The sequence below is a fragment of the Bos grunniens genome, chromosome 13 (assembly GCF_055505025.1).
Source record: "Bos grunniens cultivar Pamir isolate PY7600 chromosome 13, Bosgru_T2T1.0, whole genome shotgun sequence".
Lineage (NCBI taxonomy): Eukaryota > Metazoa > Chordata > Mammalia > Artiodactyla > Bovidae > Bos > Bos grunniens.
The window spans coordinates 40,692,986-40,718,507 of NC_141177.1; the positions used below are offsets into that span (position 1 = coordinate 40,692,986).

Sequence of the window (25,522 nt, forward strand, 5' to 3'; positions counted from 1 at the left end):
ATGAAGGGACAGAGCCAAAGCAAAATCAACACCCACCTGTGGATGTGACTGGTGATAGAAGCAAGGTCCGATGCTCTAAAGAGCAATATTGCATAGGAACCTGGAATGTTAGGTCCATGAATCAAGGCAAATTGAAAGTGGTCAAACAGGAGATGGCAAGAGTGAATGTTGATATTCTAGGTATCAGCGAACTAAAATGGACTGGAATGGGTGAATTTAACTCATGACCATTACATCTGCTACTGTGGGCAGGAATCCCTTAGAAGAAATGGAGTAGCCATCATGGTCAACGAAAGAGTCCGAAATCCAGTACTTGGATGCAATCTGAAAAACGACAGAATGATCTCTCTTCATTTCCAAGGCAAACCATTCAGTATCACAGTAGTCCAAGTCTATGCCCCGACCAGTAACTCTGAAGAAGCTGAAATTGAACGGATCTATGAAGACCTACAAGACCTTTCAGAACTAACACCCAAAAAAGATGTCCTTTTCATTGTAGGGGACTGGAATGCAAAAGTAAGAAGTCAAGAAACACCTGGAGTAACAGGCAAATTTGACGTTGGAGTTCAGAACGAAGCAGGGCAAAGGCTAAGAGAGTTTTGCCAAGAGAACGCACTGGTCATAGCAAACACCCTCTTCCAACAACACAAGAGAATACATGTGGACATCACCAGATGGCAAACGCTAAAATCAGATTGATTATATTGTTTGCAGCCAAAGATGGAGAAGCTCTATACAATCAGCAAAAACAAGACTGGGAGCTGACTGTGGCTCAGATCATGAAGTCCTTATTGCCAAATTCATTCAGACTTAAATTGAAGAAAGTGGGGAAAACCACTAGACCATTCAGGTATGACCTAAATCAAATCCTTTATGATTATACAGTGGAAGTGAGAAATAGATTTAAGGGCCTAGATCTGATAGATAGAGTGCCTGATGAACTATGGAATGAGTTTCGTGACATTGTACAGGAGACAGGGATCAAGACCATCCCCATGGAAAAGAAATACAAAAAAGCAAAATGGCTGTTTGGGGAGGCCTTACAAATAGCTGTGAAAAGAAGAGAAGCAAAAAGCAAAGGAGAAAAGGAAAGATATAAGCATCTGAATGCAGAGTTCCAAAGAATAGCAAGAAGATATAAGAAAGCCTTCTTCAGCGATCAGTGCAAAGAAATAGAGGAAAACAACAGAATGGGAAAGACTAGAGATCTCTTCAAGAAAATTAGAGATACCAAAGGAACATTTCATGCAAAGATGGGCTCGATAAAGGACATAAATGGTATGGACCTAACAGAAGCAGAAGATATTAAGAAGAGATGGCAAGAATACACAGAAGAACTGTACAAAAAAGATCTTCATGACCCAGATAATCACAATGGTGTGATCACTGACCTAGAGCCAGACATCCTGGAATGTGAAGTCAAGTGGGCCTTAGAAAGCATCACTACGAACAAAGCTAGTGGAGGTGATGGAATTCCAGGTGAGCTATTTCAAATCCTGAAAGGTGATGCTGTGAAAGTGCTGCACTCAATATGCCATCAAATTTGGAAAACTCAGCAGTGGCCACAGGACTGGAAAAGGGCAGTTTTCATTCCAATCCCAAAGAAAGGCAATGCCAAAGAATGCTCAAACTACCGCAAATTGCACTCATCTCACACGCTAGCAAAGTAATACTCCAAATCAAGGATTACCATATGTAATTGTTTGCTTGGGCAGCCATAACAAAGTATTACAGACTGAGTCACTAAAACAGTAAATTTTATTTGTGTACTTTATACATGGACCCTGGAAGTCTGAGATCAGTGTGTTGGCAGCGATAGTTTCTTCTCGGGCCTCTCTCCTAGGCCGTCTTCTCCCTGTGTCTTACATGGTCCTTCCTCTGCATTTCTGTCCACGTTTCTTATAAGGACACCAGATGAAATTTTCACCTCTTTAAAGGCTCCGTTTCCAAATACAATCATATTGTGAGCTACTGGATTGTTGTTGTTCAGTCACTAAGTTGTGTACAACTCTTAGCAACTCCATGTGACCCTTCACTTATTAGCATGTGATCCTGGGAAAATCGTAAGGGATTTGATTTAAGTCATACCTGAATGCTCTAGTGGTTTTCCCTACTTTTGGTTTTTGGTTTGAAAAGATCCTTGGTATGCTTTCCATCTTAACTTTGTTGAGACTTGATATATCTGTTAAGTTCGTCTGGTCTAGTGGGTCATTTAAGGCTAATGTTTCTTTATTGATTTTTTTCACTAAATGATGTGTCCATTGATACAAGTGGGGTGTTAAAGTCCTTTCTTATTATTGTGTTGTTGTTAGTTTTTCCCTTTATGTTTGTTAACACATTATTGACCAGAAATGTATTAATATATCTTTTGTTACATGAACATTATTGACCAGAGACATTTCAGTATTCACTTACATAACAAATCGCCGGCTACTGGCAATAGTTTCTGCAAAAATCCTCCAGTCAGAAATGTGATAATATTTGCTTTATGTATTTAGTTGCTCCTATGTTGGATGTGTATTTGTTTACAATTATTGTATCTTATTGGATTGATTCCTTGGTCATTATATAATATCCTTCTTTGTCTCTTGTTATAGTCTGTTTGAAAATCTGTTTTGTCTGGTATACATATTGCTGCCCTAGCTCTCTTTTTGTCTCCATTTGCATGGAATACCATTTTCCATTACCTCAGTTTCTGTGTTTTCAGATCTGAAATGAGTCTCTTGTAGTCAGCGCATAGATAGGTTGTGTTTTTTATTTATCTGTTCAGCTGTTCTCTGTCTTTTGAATACAGTATTTAATCAATTTATTTTTAAAGTAATTACTGATAGGTATATACTTATTGCCATTTTGTTAATTCTTGTCTGATTGTTTTTATAGTTCTTATTTGTTCTTTCTTTTGTTCTTTCCCCCCATCTGATTTGATGATATATTTGGATTGCTTTCTCTTTGGGTGAGTGTGTGTGTGTGTCTGTGTGTGTGTGTTGTAGGGTTTTCTTCTGATTTGTGGTTACCATGATATTCATAACCATGATATTCATGGGCTTCCCTGATAGCTCAGTTAGTAAAGAATCTGCCTGCAATGCAGGAGACCTGGTTCGATTCCTGGGTCTGGAAGATCTGCCGGAGAAGGGATAGGCTCCCCATTCCAGTATTATTCTTGGGCTTCCCTTGTGGCTCAGCTGGTAAAGAATCCACCTGCAGTGCAGGAGACCTGGGTTCGATCCCTGGGTTGGGAAGATCCCCTGGAGAAGGGAAGGGCTACCCACTTCAGTATTCTGGCCTGGAGAATTCCATAGACTGTATAGTCCATGGGGTTGCAAAGAATCAGATATGACTGAGCAACTTTCACTTTTCATGGTGTTCATATATAACAATTACACACACACACATAAATATATATAATATATATTAGTAATAACATGTTATTTTAAGTTGATGATCTTTTAAGTTGAAATGTACTCTTAACAACCGTGCGTTATTCCCCCACATTATTTAGTGTTTTTGATAGCATATTTTATGACTTGTTTTGTATCTGCCTTAACTACTTACTGTGGATATAGATGATTTTGCTGCTTTTGTCTTATACTGTTCCTACTAGCTTTATAAGTGGTTGATGCACTACTTTTACTGTGTGTTTGCATTTACCAATGAGGTTTTTCCTTTCATAATTTTCATATTTCTAGTTGTGAGGTTTTTTTTTTTTCCATTTTTTTAAAATCCTACTTAGAGAAGGCCCTTGAACATTTCTTGCAATGCCAGTGTCATGGTGTGAAATTCTTTTAGCTATTGCTTATATGTAAAGTAAAATATTTTTGGTTACAGGTATAGATTTCTTTTCCTTTTCATCACTGAGTATATCATGTCACTTCATTCTGATCTGTGAAATTTCTGCTGGAAAGTCAGCTTAGGGAGTTTTCTTGCACATAACTAATTGCCTTTTTTCTTGCTACTTTTAAGATTCTTTATCTTTAATTTTGCTATTTTAATTGTAATTTGTCTTGGTCTTTGTCCTGTCTTTGGCAGGAAGGCATGGCAACCCACTCCAGTATTCTTGCCTAGAGAATCCCATGGACAGAGGAACGTGTCAGGGAGAAACCCAGGGAAGCTGAGGATCAAGTTTCATTCTCAATTTTTTTTGGATTTCTGAAAATGCAATTTAATTCATTCTGAATGAAAATTTGGTGGAATGGAAAGAGGGGGCGCAAACTGAGAGTCCCAGGACATGAAGTCATGATGAGGCCTTATCTTGAGTAAATGAATCCATACTGTGAGCCTGGTTTCTGTATCTCTAAAAGAGGAGTGTTACCTATTCTACCTGCTTCATGGAGTTGTACTAAGATTTCAGCAAGGTTATAGCAGCATAATATATCATTATAGAGAGAGGGGTGTAGTGCTTTTTTCCTGTCCACTCACTCCATCTACTTTTTGTGTTTAAAAGAAGTTCACAAGAGACACCTACTTTACATGTTAATCTGTTTCCCTAGTTTTTATGCTTTTTTGGGGAGATAATTGAATTACCTGTATTGTTGGTTGTGTTTTTATTTATTTTTGGTTGCTCTGGGTCTTCATTGCAGCACGCGGGCCATGTCATTGTGGTGCAAGGGGTTAGTTGCCCTGTGGCATATGGGATCTTAATTCCCTGACCAGTGATCGAACCTGAGTCCCGCGGTGTTAGAAGGCAGATTCTTAACCACAGGACCATCAGAAAAGTCCCACCTGTATTGTTAAGTCCTTGTTTTTTTGCTTTCTGTTGCTACAGGTTTCAGAACTTTCTCAGATACTTTTATGCTATGAAACTGGCACTGGAGAGCAGGTAGTTTCTATTAATAGTTGGTAGGGTGGGTACTGCCTTGTTTAGAGACTTGTACTGTCTCTTATTGACAGTTCTAGTGTTGGACAAATACTGCTTCTTGAATAAAAAGGGGGTTATAATAATTTATTTATTTATTTTTTTATTGTACCATGTGGTTTGCAGAATCTTAGTTCCCCAACTAGGGATTAAACTCAGCCATAACCACTGGACTGCCAGGGAATCCCTTGTATTGACTTAAGTGCTTACAGCTATCTCGAAAGGTACTGTAATCTCCGTTTCACAGATGAGGAAATCAAGTCACAGATAGTTACGCATTATAGCTTGTCCAGAGTGACACAGCCACTGGAGGCAGAGCCGGTGTGCTCCTGCCTCTATTAGGGCTGCAACACAGCCTGACTGTTAGAACAAGGAAATGGCATGGGTTGAAAATATTGGGCAGATTTCAGTTGAGGGAAGCTAATGAGTTAGCCAGTATGTTGCTTTCCTTTTCTGACCACATTATTGACACAGTGAGGTGCTAAGGAGTGGGCTTCTAAGCTCACAGGCCTGGTGCAGAGCCATCTCTCCGGTGGGTGTCACCCTCTGGGACCTCCTGGTTGGTCTGGCACCCCCTCCTTGTGGAAGCTTTGGAGTGGCTAGCGAGGCCTGCACATCCGTGGCGGTACCAGGGGAAGCCAGGAGCCTGAGGGCGATGTCCCCGGAGCCAGCCTCATTGGCTCCTGTGGCTTTCTGATGAGCCAGTGTTATCTGGGACTCCCACATCATCAGTACTGGGCACCTTGGCTGTTGGAGGTGGAACATGTCCCAGGCAGCTGTAATGAGGTTAAGTAGGGGTTTTTGTGATGCCTGTGTGCACTCTTCTAATAGAGTAAAGAGCCCAGAGCGCAAGGCTTCTCAGATAGGAAAACAAAAATGAGAAGACAGGTTCACTTGCATCTAAAAATAGCCCTTTGTTAAAATATTTACTTAGAGCTCCTTTAACAAGCGAGTTTTTCCAATGTGAAATTGTGAAGTAGCTCACTTTATCTGTGTGTGAGTGCTGTGCTGTCATAGCTTTTCCACCCTGTGGGCGCGTCCCTGCCACTCTCTGAATTTCCAGTTCCAGGCCTTGCCCATTTGAAGCAGAGATGTGGTCCTGTGGTCTGTAGAAAGTGACATGTGATTCTAGGTAGAAGTGTTTCACAGCCAGTTCTTGGTTCTCCGTGCCATGTTTCCTAACACCATCTGTGGAGTTGATGATGTCATGAAGCGATGGTGCGTCATGAAGCGATGGTGCTTCCTGAGCAACGAAGACTACCAGAAGCCCCTGCTGACCTGTACTGCACATGCAGCCAGAGCAAGAAGTGTGAGCTGTTGTTCATGCTGCTGGATTTGGGGGTGGTCATTACTGCCATGAGATGTAGCCTGTTCATGCTAATACAGTCCCTCCAGTTTTGAAATCTTTTATTATATACAAGAAATATATTTAAAAAATTTTTAAAATACTGAAGCATAAGTGGTAAATTCTCTACCCCCGTCTCTCCTGACATGAACAGTCTCTACCCCCGTCATTGCATGCCACCCTGGTGTGTGGGTGCATGGTCCCCTGTGTGGGAGGCGGAAGGTCAAGGTGCTGGGACCATAGCTTTCATTGATAAAAGCAACAAGAGTTGGTTGTGAGATGTAGTGGAAGAGAAGACCAAAAATGCCAGTAACAAAAAATACCTCTAAGAAAGATATATACAAAACCTGTAAGAGGAAAATAGCTCTGCCCTAAGAAAGGGCAAGTACAAACTTCTGGTGATGTGTTAGCCACCTCTACCCCAGATCTGGCTTTCTCTAGTGGCGAGCAAGGGCTACTCTGTTGCAGTCCACAGCTTCTCACTGCCATGGCTTCTCTTGTTGCAGAGCATGGGCTCTAGGTGCACGGGCTCCGTAGTTGTGGTGCACGAGCTTGGTTGCTTTGCAGCATGTGGAATCTTCCTGGACCAGGGATCCAACCCATGTCCCCGGCATTGCCAGGCAGATTCTTGACCACTGGACCACCGGGGAAGTCCAAAGATGGTGTTTTTTCCCCAAATAGACTTAATGCAGTTCTGTTTGGGATCAGTCTGCCTCAGTTTCCCTTTAGGGAAGGCAGAGTGCATGGTCATGAGTAGGTCCTAGGGACACAGATCATCCACAGTTGCAAACAGCAAGCCAGGGACCAGGGACCAGGGACTAGGTGGTAAGCAGAGGGTAGTCAGAGTGGGGAGGCTGCCCTTGAGCTCACCACCTCTCAGGGAGCTGAGAAGAAGGCCGAGATTTTCAGCATCCTTTTCTAAAGTTGCATGTATTTCAATAAGGACAAAAAAAAAAAAATTAGAAGTTCTCTTATAAATATTCCCAGTTAAAAAGACAAATGGCAGAGGAAAATATTTTAATATATATAATGTCAGACAGAGGGGTAATAGCCTTAATATAGAATGATTGTAAGAGGAATTAGAATAAACAGCCAAGGAGACCTTGGAGCAAACAGCCTTGAAGCTGAAAGCTGGAGGGAACACAGGGCTGGGGATGTGGACAGGTCTCAGAAGTGGGGAAGCAACTAAACCCATGCCCAAGACAGAGCTGGAAGGTCAGAGGAAGTGGGGAAACACTAGGCCTGTGCTGGAGACTGAGGGCTGGAAGGTCAGAGGTGCACAGTGTTCCTGGGACAGTTTCAGATGCTCTTGGATCTGATTATCTAAGGGGGGCAGTGCTATGACCAAGTCTCCTTTTGAGGAGACTCAAAGGCTCTCTCTGGCTATATAGCAGGCAGGTAGAGGTTGGGGGTGGTTCTGTTTAAGAAGTCTCTTCCAAAGGCCAAGGTATTGATCTCCAGAATGGGGTAGGTTCACCCAGGAGGTGGATGAGACAGTCATTAAGATATGGGAAGGAAATATTGGGACTTATTATGTTCATATTCATATATTAACCACCCAGTTACATGTGTGCATCATTTAATATGTATATATTGAGGGCATGCTTCAGAAATGTTACTGATTGAATGTGTAATCAAAAAAGTTTAGGGCTGCTGGTCTAGGCAAGATACGTGGCTGGCCTGGAGCAGAGAGGCAGCAGGCAAGGGAACTGGAGGTGGACAAATTTGAAATGTTTTGGAGACTTGGTGGCATTGGAAGTGGAGGTAGGGCAAGAAGAGGGGTCAGGAATGACTACTAAGGGTTTGCCATGGGCACAGGTATCTGCTAAGATGGAAAACTGGAGGGGAAGCAGAGCCGGAGGAGAGGGCAGAAGCCCAAGTGTTCATTTAGCTCTGGACATGTTAGTTTGGTTTGCCTGGGAAACTCCACCTGGAGACACACAAGACACACAGATTGGGAGCTCAGTCCTTTCAGACTTGCATGTTGTTGATCTGACCTGAGTGCTGTCAGGACAGACCAGCTCATGGAGCAGAACCCTCAGCTCACTGGTGGTTCTTACCCACTGGGGGTCCGGCATGGACTCTGCTCACCAGGGTTGCCGAGGAGCCAGGCTGGCCAGGCCTTCAGCTCCGCACTCTTGCTCTGCCTTGTGGGCTGTTGCTGCTCCTGAAGCATCCACCCAGAAAGGACGTAGTCTCTCCACTCATGTTTCCTGAGCCGAAGCAAGTCACTCGGCCGCCCCTAACTACAGGGGTAAGTCGTGGCCTAGGAAGGCCCAGAGTCGGAGATAACGGTGCTCACGTCTGATGACTGCCTCATAGTTCTGGGCATGAGCTGACAGGCCTTTCTGAGCAGGTGACAGTCGAGGAGCACCAGGCCTGGGTAACACTGAGCTCAGAGCACCGTGACCCGCCTCCCTTACGTGGGACGTGTCCTTGGGGGCCCAGAGTGGAACACTTAAGCTGAACAGGTAGGTCCTGTGACTCTGCTAGGAGAGTGCGCATGGGCTGGGGCCCGAGCGCCTTAGGGTGAGGTGGGTCCGACTCTGAGCTGCCAGGCCCGGGTGGGGTCCACCCTGGGCAGGCTGGCCGCCCCGCCACTGCCCGGTGCCTGAGTTCTGCTTTGCTTCCCTTCTGACGCTGCACACAAGAGTTCAGGGTCATTTCTGAAGTGTCAAACTATTGCTCTTAAGCACTAATGTGGTGACAGAGACCCTTTTGGTTCAGCTCAGTGTTCCCCAAATTCAAGACAGAGACCATAACCGTGCCAAGCTTGTGGGTCTGCTCTGCACAGCAGGCCTCTCAGGTAGATTCTGTTAGAGTTGAAGAGACCGAGACTCAGAGGGTGGATTGGCCCTGGCGTCTAAAATGTGAGGAGGGACAGGCCAGCTCTGTCTCACTTCCACTCAGAGCCCAGGTTTGGGAGCGTGGCAACTTAGACTTCCGGGGTCTCCTGTGGCCTGAGGGGGTGTTTTACTGGAGGGGGCCTTGCTCTGAGTCTTCACCCAGAGGGATCGGGCAGGTGGTTGGAGCATCTGCCTGGGGAAGATATAGTTGGACTATAAAGAGAGCTGAGCACCAAAGAATTGATGCTTTTGAACTGTGGTGTTGGAGAAGACTCTTGAGAGTCCCTTGGACTGCAAGGAGGTCCAACCAGTCCATCCTAAAGGAGATCAGTCCTAAGTGTTCATTGGAAGGACTGATGTTGAAACTGAAACTCCAATACTTTGACCACCTGATGCAAAGAGCTGACTTATTTGAAAAGACCCTGATGCTGGGAAAGATTGAGGGCAGGTGGAGAATGGGATGAAAGAGGATGAGATGGTTGGATGGCATCACCAACTCGATGGACATGAGTTTGCGTAAACTCCGGGAGTTGGTGATGGACCGGGAAGCCTGGCATGCTGCAGTCCATGGGGTGGCAAAGAGTCGGATATGACTGAGTGACTGAACTGAACTGAAAAATTGGTCAGGTGTTCCCTGGGCTTCCCTGGTGGCTCAGACAGCGAAGAACCTGGCTGCCAATGCAGGAGGCCAGGCTTTGATCCCTGGGTCTGGAAGATCCCCTGGAGAAGGGAATGGCTACCCACCCCAGTATTCTTGCCTGGAGAATTCCATAGACAGAGAAGGCTGGTAGTCTACAGTCCGTGGGTTCGCGAAGAGTCAGACAGGACTGAGAAGCTAACACTTTCACTTTCAAAGATTGGTCAATCCCAGGATGTCAAAGGGAAGGTTGTGTTCTTAACTTCTAGGACCACCTCTAGGAGCAGCAGGGGGTGGGGATGTGTTAATCTCTTCATTCTTACAGCCATTCACAGGTGGGCAGGGTCAGATAATCTCTCTGTAAGCTAAACAAAGGCATTTTTTGTTTAATTGTAAGGCAGAGAGGCAGAGTCCCCTGAGGCAAGCCATTATATATATATATATATATATATATATATATATATATATATATATATAGTGGGTTGCCATTTCCTTCTCCATAGTATCTTCCCTAACCAGGGATTGAACCTGGGTCTCCTGCATTGTGGGCAAATGCTTTACCATCTGAGCCACCAGGGAAGTCATAGTACATACAGATTCTGAACTAAAAGATATCCTTGAGGCGGAACCAGGACGCTGCCCCAAGGCTGCACTATTCTTAACTGCCCCTCCTTTGTTTCTGCTTTGGCTCCATTCCCTGATTAGGAACTGTCTGAATCTGCCCTTTGGAAATCAGAGAAAGCCACGGAGAAGGCAATGGTAACCCATTTCAGTACTCTTGCCTGGAAAATCCCATGGACTGAGGAGCCTGGTGGGCTGCAGTCCATGGGGTCGCTAAGAGTTGGACAGGACTGAGCGACTTCACTTTCACTTTTCACTTTCATGCATTGGAGAAGGAAATGGCAACCCACTCCAGTATTCTTGCCTGGAGAATCCCAGGGACGGGGGAGCCTGGTGGGTTGCCGTCTATGGGGTCGCACAGAGTCGGACACGACTGAAGCGACTTAGCAGCAGCAAAGAGGCTGAGAGAAGCCTTTTTCCTAGGAACGGAAGATGCAGAAAGGCTTTTGTGTCCTGGAGGGCCCTCTAAGGTCCTGTGAGTTTCAACTGTTGTTGAAAAATCCATTCCTACAATTTCTATTTCACTTATATCAACCTAACACATTGGTTCGTAACAGTTATACTTGGATTGTTCATGAAATTGCCATAAGCTAACCATTGTCAAAACTCAACATTCAGAAAACAAAGATCATGGCATCTGGTCCCATCACTTCATGGCAAATAGATGGGGAAACAGTGGAAACAGTGTCAGACTTTTATTTTTTGGGGCTCCAAAATCACTGCAAATGGTGACTGCAGCCATGAAATTAAAAGATGCTTACTCCTTGGAAGAAAAGTTATGACCAACCTAGATAGCATATTGAAAAGCAGAGACACTACTTTGCCAACAGAAGTCCGTCTAGTCAAGGCTATGGTTTTTCCAGTGGTCATGTATGGATGTGAGAGTTGGACTGTGAAGAAAGCTGAGCGCTGAAGAATTGATGCTTTTGAACTGTGGTGTTCGGGAAGACTCTTGAGAGTCCCTTAGACTGCAAGGAGATCCAACCAGTCCATTCTGAAGGAGATCAGCCCTGGGATTTCTTTGGAAGGAATGATGCTAAAGCTGAAACTCCAGAACTTTGGCCACTTTATGTGAAGAGTTGACTCACTGGAAAAGACTCTGACGCTGGGAGGGGTTGGGGGCAGGCAGGAGGAGAAGGGGACGACAGAGGATGAGATGGCTGGATGGCATCACTGACTCGATGGACGTTGAGTTTGAGTGAATTCCGGGAGTTGGTGATGGACAGGGAGGCCTGGCATGCTGCGATTCATGGGGTCGCAAAGAGTCAGACACAACTGAGCGACTGAACTGAACTGAATCATTGTCAGGTTATTTCCCTATTTATTGTTTTTATAACACTTGTGTTAGGCAGATATCAAAAAAATTAGAAAGTAAAAAACCTTAGAAAGTTAAATTCATTTTTTAATTGTTTTATTGCTTTGCTTGATAGACATGAAATAATGGATTTCAAGCAATTTCACTGCAGATCTACTTGTACTTTTAGGTTGAATTTATAATTTTAAAAATCTGTTAATAGTAGATTATATTAGGTTGTCATTCTGCCTGGGTTTATTTGTCAAATAATGGGTGCTCATGTTATACTTAATGCTAAAAACTCAGGGTGAAGATGTGCACTGCAGATGGGACTTGAACTCCAGTGAGGGAGTCAGACTCAGTCAAGAACCACTCTCTTTTCTCTGAGATCACACCTTGGTGTCAGGACTTAATGAAGCCCTGGTTCTTTATGTCTCTTTGCAGAAAGAATTCAGTGAGAGACATAGTGATAGGTAAGAAGTGAATTAACTTAGAGAGAAACACACTCCTCAGAGTGTGGGCCATCAAGAGGCCCCAAAATATAATTCAGTTTTTGTGGGCCAGGTAAACTCATAGGCTAATGGGGGTAAACTAACGAAACTGAAGCTCCAGTACTTTGGCCACCTGTTGCAAAGAGCTGACTCATTGGAAAAGACCCTGATATTGGGAAAGATTGAGGGCAGGAGGAGAAGGGAGTGACAGAAGATGAGATGGTTGGATGGTGTTACTGGCTCAGTGGACACGATTTTGAGCAAACTCTGGGAGATGGTGTAGGACAGGGAGGCCTGGCGTGCTGCAGTCCATGGGGTTGCAGAGTCACAGGACTGACGCAGAGCAACTGAACAACAACAATGAAGGGGAGGATTATTCCAGTTATTTCAGGGAAGGGGTGCGGATTTCCGTGAATTGGGCCACCACCCACTTTTGGCCTTTTTGGTCAGCCACAGAAGTGTCATGGTGCTGGTTGGTGTGTCATTTAGCTAACGCATAACAATGGGCCTAAATTGAGGCTCAAGGTCTACTGAAAGTTGAATCTCCTGCTATCTTGGATCTACTTGGTTCTAACCAGTTTTGTCATGTCCTATGGCCTTGTCATTCTTTTAAAGGTTGTGCCCTGCCCCCTTCCCTCCATTTCAAGAGGACAACTGCTTTTATTAAAGTGACACTACTAAACTGATTTTATTTGTACATGAACTTGAAAAATATTTGGGTTCTTATATGTCTGGGAGTTTTAGGAATATTTAATTTAGCACTTATTTCTCTTTAAGTCATTTGGAGCAGAGCTCCTTTAAGGGATTTTGTAAATTAATTTGGTAATACCACCCAGGGCTAGGAAAACATCACAAATACTGTGGCCCCTTGAACAACATGGGTCTGAATAGTGTGGGTCCCCTCATACATGGACTGGTTTTTTTCACCAAAGATGTGCCACAGTACCATGTGATCCACAGTTAGTTGAATCTGTAGATGTGGAATAGCAAAAATGGAGGACCAGCTCTGAGTTACACTCACATTTTGAATTGCATGGAGGGTTGGCACCCCATGCTCTTCACTTTTCAAGGGTCAACTGTAGGTTACACACACACACACACACACACACACACACACACGTTACTGCGTGCACACACACACACACGTTACTGCACTTGTCCTAACAGCTGAGCCACCAGTCAGCATAACCGTAGTCAAACCAGGCTCACCAGCTTAGGTAACATAAGAGTTGGTTCTCGTCTTTGCCCTGCTTTAATTGTCTTTTTATCTGAATTTAGTTTGGGCCAAATGGAACAATTTAAGATTACCTGCCCAAGATGAGGGCTAGTGCTTTTGTACAATGTTTAACTTTTAAGATTTTCATTTCCCATAATGTGTAATCTGTGGGGCCAATGGACTAAATTTCCTGTGAGGGACTTCTTAAAATACCAAGCAGCAGTCTGGGTGTTTCCATAGCTCAGCTGAGGGGGTAAAATACCCAGCTTGTTTCCCATGTGTCATTTTTTCCTTTTCATCCTCAGACAGAGGCTGTGTGAGGTCCCTGAGTCCCTTAACAGCCCCCCCAAGGGAGGCAGAGGCCTAAAACTCTAGTGCCTGTAGGAAGGTGGGGAAAGGCCTGGCAGGATGGGCAGAGAAGTCAGTAGAAAGGTCAGTCTCGTGTGCAGTCCTGTCTGGAGTGCCTTCTGAGGAGACAGCTTGGGATTTCCAGACAGAAGGTAGAGTTAGCGGGTCAGTAGATGGAAACAGTTGAGATATCAAGGATAGAAGGGCTCTTGCAAAGGCAGGTCAGTGGATGAGATACCAAGATGGGGGATGACTTAACAGAATTCTTACTAAAGCAGGTCAGAGTCAAGGCACAGAGGAAGAGAGGGCTCAGTTCTTGGTAAAAGCTGGGAAACTAAGTGAATATCTAATGACTGCATAAAATGGTACAAGTCCGGTGGTGTCGAGTTCTTAGCTGTCAACAAAAATAAAAAAGGGCTTGAGTATTTTTCACTGTGTGATTTTTGGCATTTAACCCTGAAAAATTGGTAATACTAGTAAACTTCCATTCCCTTTTACTGATGTGAATAAGTTCTCAATATTTATATTTTTCAAAAACCAAAAAAACAACTAGAATTAATATTCAGTTCAGTTCAGTTGCTCAGTCATGTCCAACTCTTTGAGACCCCATGGACTGCAGCACACCAGGCCTTCCTGTCCATCACCAACTCCCAGAGTTTACTCAGACTCATGCCCATTGAGGCGGTGATATTATCCAACCATCTCATCCTCTGTCATCCCCTTTTCCTCTTGCCTTAATTAATGTTAACCCTTCCTTTTTCTACATCAATAAGTAATATATAGAGAGACATGATGCATTTGGGAAAGTAGTGGAATCCATTTCATTTAGAGATGTGTTTTCAGTAAAAGTTTACTTTCCATGCTTAATAATGATTTACCAAAAATGAAACGTTTGTCATTTTGATTCATGTGTATGGTAATAATCATAACTCAATCCAGAAGAAAATGACTTCAATGTAGAAGAGCCTTACTGCTGCAGATACATAGTTTTTTGAAATTTCTGTTTATATACGTATTTCTTGTTCAAGAGGGGGATGACAGCTAGTGAGTGGCAGACTGGATATTGGCCCAGATCACCTTAACTCCACAGCCTTCCGTTTAACCACCACATCGTATGCCTTTTGTCAGTGAAAGTGTAGATTGTGCATGGACTTCTAAGTGTCCTTTTAATATGTATTTATTTCTTGGGCTGTGTCAGGTCTTAGTTGCATCATGCAGGATCTTTTCTTGTGGCGCGCAGGCTCAGTAGCTGTGGTGTGGGTGCTCCAGAGCTCACGGGCTCAGTTGCTGCAGCCAACATGTGGGCACTCTAGTTTTGGCATGCGTGGGTTTAGTTGCTCCACAACATTTTAGTTCCCCAACCAGGGATGGAACCCACGGCCCCTCTTGCAAGGCGGATTCTTAACCACTGGACCACTGGGGAAGTCCCAAGATGCCCTTTTAAACTTCTCCTGCATCATCTGGCTAACTCCTATATTCCTGACTTAGTGTTCCCACCAGTGGCCCTGCCCTGGCAGCCTGGACTAGGTCAGGTCACCCTGTGCAGGTGTGCTGGCACAGGCTTTCATCTGCCCTGCTGAGCTGAGAGCACAGCACAGAGGCAGGTGCATCCTTTTCTGCCCTTATTGTCCATTGCCCAAGGAGCACCTGGTGCTCAGTAACAACTGGAGGATGAGCCAGGTGATTGAGTGAAAGGATTACATTGTCAAATACGTGTATTTGTCATCAGCTGTACTGAAGTATTACTTATATCAGTCTGCTTTGCTGAGTGTTGATTTACTGCAAGAGTTGCCTCATACCCCTTGTAATCTCTTCTTCCCTCTATCCCAGCCCTGGAGATTACTATTCTGCTGTTTTGCCTGTTGTTGTTGTTGAGTCACTTAGTCACGTCCAACTTTCTGTGACCATTTAAGCGTCAGTATGCCAGGCTTCCCTGTCTTCTGTAATTTTGCCTTTTCTGGAATTTTTGACAAATGGGGTTATAGAGTGTGTAGTCTTTTGTGTCCCTTTTATTTAATTTAGCCGGATGCTTTTATAGCCTTCTGTATTGTTGCATGTGATGAGTTCACATACCTAGAACCACCTTGAATACTTTTTTGAAATAGCGCAGATATAAGTAGCCCCACTGAGGTTGAACCTTGATGTCAGAGAGATTTCGTGGTAGCACTGTTTGCCTTTTTCCCTTTTGATCTCTCATGGAGTTCCGGGAGCTTTTCAGGTGCTACGTGATGTGTCATACTGCAGCAGAGTGAACGCAGAAGCACATACTGGAACCCATCTGTCTTATGCTAAGCTGTTTGTCTTGAAGAAATTTGTAAAAATCTCCTCAGTAAAATTTTTCCTTTTGGAAAATTTAATCTTTTTAAATAAGAGATGTTAATTATATTAACTTGTCATGGGTTGTTTATTATTATTGAATGACTTAGTATAATAGATATTTAAATTTTTTCTTTAATGTCTCATAAAACAAATAGTGGTAAACACAAATCATATGAAGATCTTTTGGGCCCTCAGTTTTTCAGTTGTCGAGAGGCCCATGGTCCAAGTTTGAGGATCTCTGGGCTAGAGAGGGTTTTGAGACCTGGCCTGAGGCTTCCAGAGCAGGGGCCTCCAGAAGGTATGCAGGCAGAAATATGAGAACATGGAGTCGTGGCCACTGTCCTGTCCTCGGCCCCCTGCCCCCTCCTGGGATCTGGTTTGACAGGTTCTGTGCGTAGGTGCTTCCTCTGCTGGGGAGCCCATGCCCTTTTGCAGGAGGGGAATCAGAGTTCCAGAGGCAGCCTCTCGCCTGAGGGGAAATTGCAGCCATAGTCTGACATGAGGTTGGGCACTTTCTGAAGATCTGAAGGATCCCAGGGCTCCCATAGGAAATCAGCAGGACTGTTTCTTTGGCTTTCAGGAAACAAATTTTACCCTGCTGGTAGAGTTCTGAGCAAATGACAAGGCACACACAGGTGGGAGGCTGCTCTCATCCTCGGTGATATTCTTGTTGGGCACAGCAAGTGTGGGTCTTGGTGAGTGATTTTTGACGATACTGTTACTAAACTGTAGTGGACTCATTCCTGTGCACTGCTTTTCTCTTTCAGGCGAAAGGGCCTGTGCTTCCGACTGAGGAAGATACTCTTCTTTGTCCTGGGATTGTACGTGGCCATTCCATTTCTCATCAAACTATGTCCTGGGATACAGGCCAAACTGATTTTCTTGAATTTCGGTAAGTGCTGTGTGTCCATTTTCATTTTAATTTTAGTAAGAATTCATGTTCATAGTGATTTATGTATTTATATCTTTACCACTCAGCTCAGGAAGTAGGGCTTCCCTGGTGGCTCACTTGGTAAAGAATCCACCTGCAATGCAGGAGACCCCAGTTCAATTCCTGAGTCAGGAAGATCCACTGGAGAAGGGATAGGCTACTCACTCCAGTATTCTTGGGCTTCCTTGGTGGCTCAGATGGTAAAGAATCTGCCCGCAATGTGAGAGACTTGGGTTCGATCCCTGGATTGGGAAGATCCCCTGGAGAAGAGAAAGGTTACCCACTCCAGTATTCTGGCCTGGGGAATTCCATGGACTGTATAGTCCATGGGGTCACAAAGAGTTGGACACGACTGAGCAACATTCACTTTCAGGAAGCAGAGCCTTGCTACTGTCCAGAAGGTTCCCTGTGCCCCGTCCCAGTTAAGGGGTGTTTGTAACGGGGGCATTTCTCTCAGGACTGGCATTTGTGTGCATAGATGACGGCTGCATGGCTGGGGTCTTCCTTCACCAATGTGGGTAGAAGTGTTGATGACATGTAGAGTCTTCTGAAGCTGTCATATTGGGGGTAATCTGTCTGTAGTGCAGTCTAGGAGGTTAGCTGTCCTTGGAAAAGGTGATCACTGAAATTGTAGTGACTGAAAAAATAATCTGGTCTTTTTTCTTTAAAACACACAGACACAAATCTGGTCTTTTTTCTTTAAAACACATACACACACCCCTACACCTTTTTTTCTCCCCTTAAAAGACCCTAGCATGCTGCTTTGGTTTCTATGGAATTGTATGCTGGCTTTCAAGGTGAGGTTTAGAGGTTAGATTACAATCCCCTTCAGTTAACTTGGACCTGGTGTGTTCCAAAGTTGTTTTTTTTTTGTTTTTGTTTTTTATGCTATATGTTTACTTTTGGACAAGTGGGAGGAAAAAGGGTGGAAGTATCTGGTTTATGAAGTGGAAAGTGTATAGTTGCCGGGAATAATCATTATAAGGAACATCTTTTTGCACCCACAAGATGAGTCCAGGAGAGAAGAGACCGCACCTGCAGAGTTGGGGGTCGGTGGATAGAACCTGGTGCTTGGCAAACAGTAGTGCCCCATGAGTGATGGCCTTGCTTTTGGGTGTAGGGAGTATTTGGGGCAGGTGAAGCGGTCTCTGTGTTCTTGGAGCTGTGCCAGTTTGCGAAGAGTGGGTTTGGACTTGTGTGTGTGGGAACCAGAGGCTTGGGAAACCATGCTGGTGCTCTGAGGCGGCACGGGAGCTGGTGAAGGGGAGGGAGAGGAGAGGACAGACTGGAGGCATTGAGGTGTCCTGTGTGATAACTGGCCTGGGGCGGGGGGGGGGCAGCCCCTCCCCTTAAGTAACACCAGTGTTGCAGGCTCTGCAGGGCACTGGGACATATGAGTTTAGGGTGTTAAGTCTGCAGTAGAGTTGATCACAGAAAAGCGGATGTCACTGCTGAAAAGGAATTTGTGCTCTAGAGAGGAGCAGGATGGGACTTCCCTGGTTGCCTGGTGGTTAGGACTCTGCACTTCCAATGTAGGGGCCTGGGTTCCATCCCTGGTCCAGGAACTAAGATCCCACGCGCTGCCTGGGGCAGCCAAGAAATCAAGAGGAGCCAGAGGAGGAAGTGGAACAGAGATAGTAAGGTGGATAATAAAATGCAATGAATATAAAAGAGGTTTTTATTTGGGTGTCTGAAAGTAAGTGTAAAACACATGTCAGTGCACTAAGAAAGATTTTGTTTTTCTAACAGAAACATCTCTGAGTTTTCATCACTTGTGAGAAGCCCGAACTTGGAAGGAGCTCACAACTAAAATCAAAAAAGTTCTGTTTTTCTGACTGTAATGTCCCTTAGGTATCCAGTCAGCCTTGCGTGGAAGAGAGTCTGGGTTACATGCAAACATGAGGCCATAGGCTGCAGGTTTCCTGATAGCAGATCTTAGAATCAGCCCTGCCCAGCTCTCCCACGGGGCAGGCCTCCGGGCACCTCCAGGCACCTTGGGCAGGCGTCTTGGCAGCCAGTGGCCCGCTACCCTCTGGGCTGCTCCACTGTGGGTCCCAGCAGCTCTCTGAGTTGAGTTGATTTTCTTCAGCTCCGTCACTGGGGTCCCTTTAGATGCAGCTCATGCATTTTGCACTGTTGATTTCCTAATGAAATGGCAGGATGTTCCTGGATTCTCCTGTTCGGGCTCGGGGCACAGAAGAGAAGGGGTTGGCAGGGCTGCCCTGCACCCCCGCAGAGAGGCACCTGTCCCCAACTGCTTGTTTCCCTCTGCCTGCTGTGTGGGGGCGTAGCCGTCAGGGCCCCTGCCCTCCCCTGTGGAGGTGGGGTCGCATGGGCAGTAACGTGGTAGTTTCACTTCACGCTGCTGGAAGGCCTGTGTGTTCTGGAGCACCTTCCTTCTCAGGGTGTGAATCGTGAGCTGTAGGTTTCTGTTTGGACGTTGAAGGAAGTGGAACCATCTTTTGAGCTCTGAAACATGATCAAAGTATTAAGTTCGTAACAAATCTATCTGAAACTAAATCTATAAATTAGATAAATAAGCATTAGACAAAGCATAGCATCTATGATTTAAGGCATTATTCTCCTTTAAATGTATTTTTCATTAACAAAAAAATAGATAACTTTCTTAAAAACAAAAGATTAACTGAAAAGCTCTGAATGGCATGAAGAAGAAAAGGAAACTTGCTGAGAGAAAATTGCTGTCACGTTGTTGCCTGTTTCCTGTTGGCCTTTGGTGTGTGTGTCTGTACACATAAACGTAAGTGTACATGCTTTTCAATCCCACACTCAAAAGTCAGCTCCCCCGCCCCCAGCAGTGTCAGGGTGATACCGCCGGTTCTCGCAGTCTTTGCCCTGGAATCCAGAACTGTCTCCTGGCGGGAAGGAGTGTTTCAATTCAGAGGCTGGTGTAGAAATGCTCTTCTCTGCACATTGCTCTGGGCCTTTTTTTGGAGATTAGAGTTAATATCTGAATTACTTTGTTGTTAATGCAACAGCCTGTCCACTACAGCTTTCAAGGAGTGGCCATCCTTCATCCTCCTCTCTTTCCTTCCTCTTAGCCATTCTGGTGACCCCTGATCCCTTTCCTTATCTCTTCCTTCTTTGGGAGCCCAGAGTCCATGGAGGCTGCTGGAGTTTGATAAAACCCAGCTGGGAGGGCCCTTCCCTTGTTGGCGCCCCACCTCTTCTCTCTTGCTCTTTACTCAGTGCCTGGGACAGGGCGTAGCCACGGTGTTTATAGTTCTCAGGTGGTTGGATATGTCCCCTGCAGCCCAGGAGTTCTGGCCTCCCACCCTACCAGCATCTAAAGGATGGCCTACTCAGTTGTTTTCTGTTCGTTCATGTATTTTCTCACTGTTTACCGAGCATGGCTATGCAGAGGCCTTCCTTAATCACCCCCATGACATTTGTGGTTGCTGATAAATGACAGCATGCTCAGTGGATAAGACAGCTGGGAAAGCAGGGGACCGCAGAGGGCCTCGCTCTGGAAGCTGCCTGGGCCTATGTGCCGGGTCACTGGCTGTGCACCGACCTCCCTGTGCAGCAGCACTTGTAACTGACAGCGATGTGGAGCTGGGTCACCCTGCCAGCTCCTGCCCTGCCACCTCGGGCTGCTGGCGTGCTCAATGCTCTGTCCTTTGTGGGCACAGAGGCTGGGAGCGTGGGATCCAGCCGGCATCCTAGAGTCACAAGCTGAGGGCTCAGGCCACGTGGAAGCTCGCAGGATCGAGCCAAGTTCCAGCCCAGGTAGATCCCAGACCCTCCTCAGGCCAGCCTGGGGCCCTGCACCCCTTGACCCCATTTCCTTCCCTTGCAGCAGTCGTACTGGCTTTTACCAGTAGTGGCCAGGTGGTTCCTCTGGCCTGGCCACCACTGTCTGGGCTGTCTCACCCCAGCACTGACCAGATACCTCTTGTTAGCCAGCTGGGAGGCATACAGGGGCACCTCTGCACTAATCTGCACCCTTTTCCCTGTTTCTTTTTTTTAACTTTATTTATTTATTTTTGGCTGTGCTGGGTCTTTGTTGCCACTCAGGCTTTTTCTCCAGCTGTGGCGAGCGGAGTCTGCTCTCTGGTTGTGGTGCGCGGGCTTCTCACTGTGCTGGCTTCTCTTGTTGCAGAGCACAGGCTCCAGGTACATGGCTTCAGTAGTTGTGGCGCACGGTCTAAAGAGCACAGGCTCAATAGTTGTGGTGCACGGGCTTAGTTGCTCCATGGCATGTGGGATCTTCCCAGATCAGGGATAGAACCGGCCTCTCCTCCATTGTCAGGCAGAGTCTTCATCACTGAGCTCCCAGGGAAGCCTCTCCATAGTTATTTCTAAAATAGAAATGAAAGTGAACTGGAGGATGAGCCTTGTGGAATGAGCCTGTCCTAGAGCAGAATCGAGTATCTTGGTTCTAGATTTCTCAGCCGTGGAAGCTTTCAGGATTAACTGCCGATCCCGGGAAGACACTCTTCACTGGTGGGGAGCCCTTGGAGCTTTGAGGTGGCACTAAACCACGTGGCCACCTTTTCTGGGACAGAACTCGCCAGATCCGACAGCGGTGCCCTCGGCAGCACCGTCTCCTCTGTGGCATGGAATCTCCAGCCTCGGGGGTAGAGTTGATTGAATCTGGGCTCATTGGGCATGTTCAGAGTTTTATTGATCAGTCATTTCCCCTGAGTCGTACACGATGCTGCAGCCTTGGCTTGCTGAGCGGAGCAGTCAGGGTGTGGCAGGAGCGGGCGCCTGCGTCTGGAAGAGATGCATCCAGGGAGACCGTTCCAGACCTACTGGTCCCTTCACAGCATAACGAACACCACAGATGGGGGGCGCTTAAAACCACAGAAACGTATTCTCTCCCAGTTCTGAAGCTTCGAAATTCCGGGCTCCCTCTTGCCAGCCTCTGGTGGTGGCTGGTGTTCCTTGGCTTGTAGCTGCATCACTGCCGCCCCTGCCTCCATTGCAGGACTGCTTTCTCCCCGGGACTTCATGTTGTCTTCCCTCTGTCCCTGTGTCCAGATTCCCCATTTTGATAAGGACACCAGTCGTGTTAGATCGAGTCCACCAAATGACCTTACTTAAGTTTATTTATCTCTGTGAAGACCCTATTTCCAGCTGAGGTCCCCTTCTGATGTGCTGGGGTTAGGACTTTACTGTCCTTTGAGGGGACCCAATTGGAGAGCATTCAGGGTCCACCAGGATCAGACCTGGTTTACTGTCCGCACTTCCTATCAAGTAGTCAAGAGTGTGGAGTCTGGTCGCCTGGGTGCGGATCCCAGAGTCACCCCATGTGAGTCATTGAGCAAGTGCTGTGGTCATGGTTGTACCCTCCTGTTTCGGGGACGGCGTTCAGAGTACAGGGAACATGCGCCAGCAAGTAAGATGCCACCTCCTTTGAGTGTCAGTTTTCTTTTTAAGTTTTTAAAATGTAGCCTGCTTCTTAGGAAAGAGATGGGTAAAGAAGCTGGAGGTTCAAAAGCAGCCCCAGGGGAAGGAGTGAGTAGGTGTTCCCATGGCCTCACCAGTTGGCTGTTTCATTTCTTCAGTGAACGTTTTCTGAGCCATGGGGACATGTGAGGAATTGAGAGTTGGAATGCAGGTATGTGGGGACAGAGCATTCAGGGCAGCCAATGCAGAGGCCCTGGGGCGGGAGTTGGGCTCAGGAGGCGACAGTGTGGCAGGCGGGCATGCTGGGCTCCCGTGCCACGTGGCCATGTGGGTTACACAAGGACACTACTGCCTTCACCAGAGAAAACCAGAGTTGCGTGACTTCCTTATTGAAGGTGAGACTGGCTGGAAGTCATGGCCACACTGTCCATTGTCCCTACCCCTTCTGAGAATTGCCATTTTATAATGTGAGTAAATCCCATCTCAAGGTTTGAGTTGTTTTGTTTTTGTTTTTCAACTAAATAGAACTTGAAAGACGGTGTCCACCTCAAGGACTACAAGTGCAGTGGTATACAAGGGATTCTCGGGCTTCCCTGGTGGCCCAGCTGGTAAAGATTCTGCCCGCAGTGCGGGAGACCTGGGTTCAATCCCCGGGTTGGGAACATCCCCTGGAGAAGGGAAAGGCTACCCACTCCGATATACTGGCCTGGAGAAGGGAAAGGCTACCCACTCCGATATACTGACCCGGAGAATTCCAAAGTCGGGCAGGACTGAGTGACTTTCACTTTCACTTTTTCATACAAGAAGGATATGCACCCCACGAACACCTTTAAACTCCCACTTGCAGCCTGGCTTGTGTCTCTGTGTTTTCCAGGCCGCACTCGGTGTTGACGCTGGTGTGGCCTGTTTGTTCACTGATGACCTGGGATCACGTAGCAGCATCACAGTGATCTTACCCCTCCTTCCCTGCTCTTCTCACCTACTTGTAACTCACAGAGGTTCCTCCAGAACCGTGGGTATCGGTTGCTCCTGTGTGAAGGCCCGGGGCTTCCCATCGGTGGGTACACCGCAGTCCGTCAGCCATTGCCCTATTGGCAGGTCCCCTGTAAATTCAGGGCTCAATGAGCAGCTGCCGACTTGTCCCCATAACTTCCCTCCACTCTCCCTGGGCTCTGGGTCCTGTGGATTCCTCCATGTCCTGCACCCACGCTTCATCTTGGGCCTCATTCAGTCAGTGGCAGCACTAGAAACCTCAGTGTCCCCACCCACATTCTGGTGGTCATCAAGCCCATGGCCGCAGGTCCAAAAAACACATCCCTCTGTCACCTTTCCCATAGTCCCTCCCCCAGCACTCTGGCCCCAGCCTTCAGTTCTCAGCCTTCTTTTCTCCAGCCTCTCTCATGGCCAGGCCAATCCTCAGGGCTCCCAAGGATCTTTCCTTCCATCCTTTGTATCCTCTCACACCTTGAACAACCTTCAGTGGGTCTCTGCTTGGACCTCACCCTTGCCAAAGGATCTGTAGATATACCTGCCCACACCTGCTCCTGAGGCTGCAGGGCCCAGTGCCCCAGGCATTAGGGTTCAAGAAAGTATTTGAGAGCTTCAGCTCTGCTGTGTACAGGGTGGTCTGTTCAGTTCAGTTGCTCAGTCATGTCAGACTCTTTGTGACCCTATGGACTGCAGCATACCAGACCTCCCTGTCCATCACCAACTCCCGGAGTTTACGCAAACTCATGTCCACTGAGTCAGTGATGCCATCCAACCATCTCATCCTCTGTCATCCCCTTCTCCTCCTGCCTTCAATCTTTTCCCGCATGAGGGTCTTTTCCAGTGAGTCAGTTCTTCACATCAGGTGGCCAAAGTATTGGAATTTCAACTTCAGCATCGGTCCTTCCAATGAATATTCAGGACTGATTTCCTTTAGGATGGACTGGTTGGATCTCCTTGCAGTCCAAGGGACTCTCAAGAGTCTTCTCCAACACCACAGTTCAAAAGCATCAATTCTTCTGCGCTCAACTTTCTTTATAGTCCAACTCTCACATTCATACATGACTACTGGAAAAGCCATAGCTTTGACTATACAGACCTTTGTTGGCAAAGTAACAGCCCCCCTAATCCTGTTTCCATCTCTTTGTCCCCTACAGTGCGGGTTCCCTATTTCATTGATTTGAAAAGACCACAGGATCAAGGTTTGAATCACACCTGTAATTACTACCTCCAGCCAGAGGAAGACGTAACCATTGGAGTCTGGTGAGTGTTGGCCCCAGGACTACAGGGCCAGGCGTTGGCAGTGTGGCCTCGAGGCAGCAGGGCCTGTGAGGCGTGGCCAGTATTGTCCTGACAGTAGGCTCTGAAACTGTTGTTGCTTGTCCATTTTTATCTTTATCTGTTTCCAAAGGAAAAATCTCCTCTAGATTCCATGATAATGGAGCACTAGCACCAACTCTGTTCTCCCGTTTTCAAACAGCAAAGGGTTTGTAAACCAGATTGCTTCTGTTGCAGGAAGGGTGACCCCTTCCAGGGCCCTAGAGTGGGCTCTTGTCTAACTCAGAAATGAATTGTCTGTGGAGACTCATGAGCTGACAAAGCAAGAGACTTGATTGAAAGGGAACCCGGGAGGACTGCTTTGCCACGTGGCTCACAGTCTGGGTTTTATGGTGATGGGGTTAGTTTCTGGGTTGTCTCAGACCAATCATTCTGACTGAGAGTCCTTCCTGGGGGCCCACTCATTGCTTAGCCAAGATGGATGCCAGCTTGAAGGGTTCTGGGCGGTGGTTGGACATGTGGTTTAGACCTTTCCCAAACTCTTCTGGTTAGTGGTGGCTTATTAGTTCTGTGTTACCAGGACCTCCTGTCGTAAAATAACTCATGCAAATGGTTACTGTGGTGCCTGGCCAGGGTGGGCGGTTTCAGTCAGCGTGCTTTCCCTAGCAGTTTTTGCAGAAAGCCATATTTCCAGGGGGAAAGAAAGCCAGAAAAGAGACTGTGTATCATGGAATCATGAGCACAGGCTTGAGCCACACCTGTCTTTCAGAGAAGTGAGAGAGTCATTTCCTAAGCAGGTTGATAAGAAGTCCAGGGTTCCCCAAGGAGAGAGGGGTCTGGAATTCTCAAGGAGGAAGAAAGGACAAACTTTTTTTCCTCTACGTTCCTTAGGATTATATAACAATAATGTATCCTGCTTGAGGACAGTCTCTGGAAAAAGCCTTCTGGCTAATCCTGTTATCTTAAAATGTAAATTATAGGAGT

At 46.3% G+C, this 25,522-nt stretch overlaps 1 protein-coding gene and 1 non-coding gene across 6 annotated transcripts in view; one reads left to right on the forward strand and one right to left on the reverse strand.

Moving 5' to 3' along the window:
• ABHD12 (abhydrolase domain containing 12, lysophospholipase) overlaps positions 1-25,522 on the forward strand; it is a 52,354-nt gene that overhangs the window by 12,079 nt on the left and 14,753 nt on the right. For all 5 annotated transcript variants that reach the window (XR_015139418.1, XR_015139419.1, XM_086333630.1 and 2 more), the window contains exons 2-3: positions 16,737-16,861; positions 24,418-24,523. Coding sequence is in view for 2 of the 5 variants with exons in the window: in XM_086333630.1 (XP_086189756.1) it covers positions 16,737-16,861; positions 24,418-24,523 (231 nt within the window). In the remaining 3 variants the exon portion in view is untranslated. The remainder of the gene's footprint in view (positions 1-16,736; positions 16,862-24,417; positions 24,524-25,522) is intronic.
• On the reverse strand, positions 10,188-10,259 carry TRNAC-ACA (transfer RNA cysteine (anticodon ACA)). The gene has a single exon. It is a non-coding gene; the product is annotated as a tRNA-Cys (tRNA).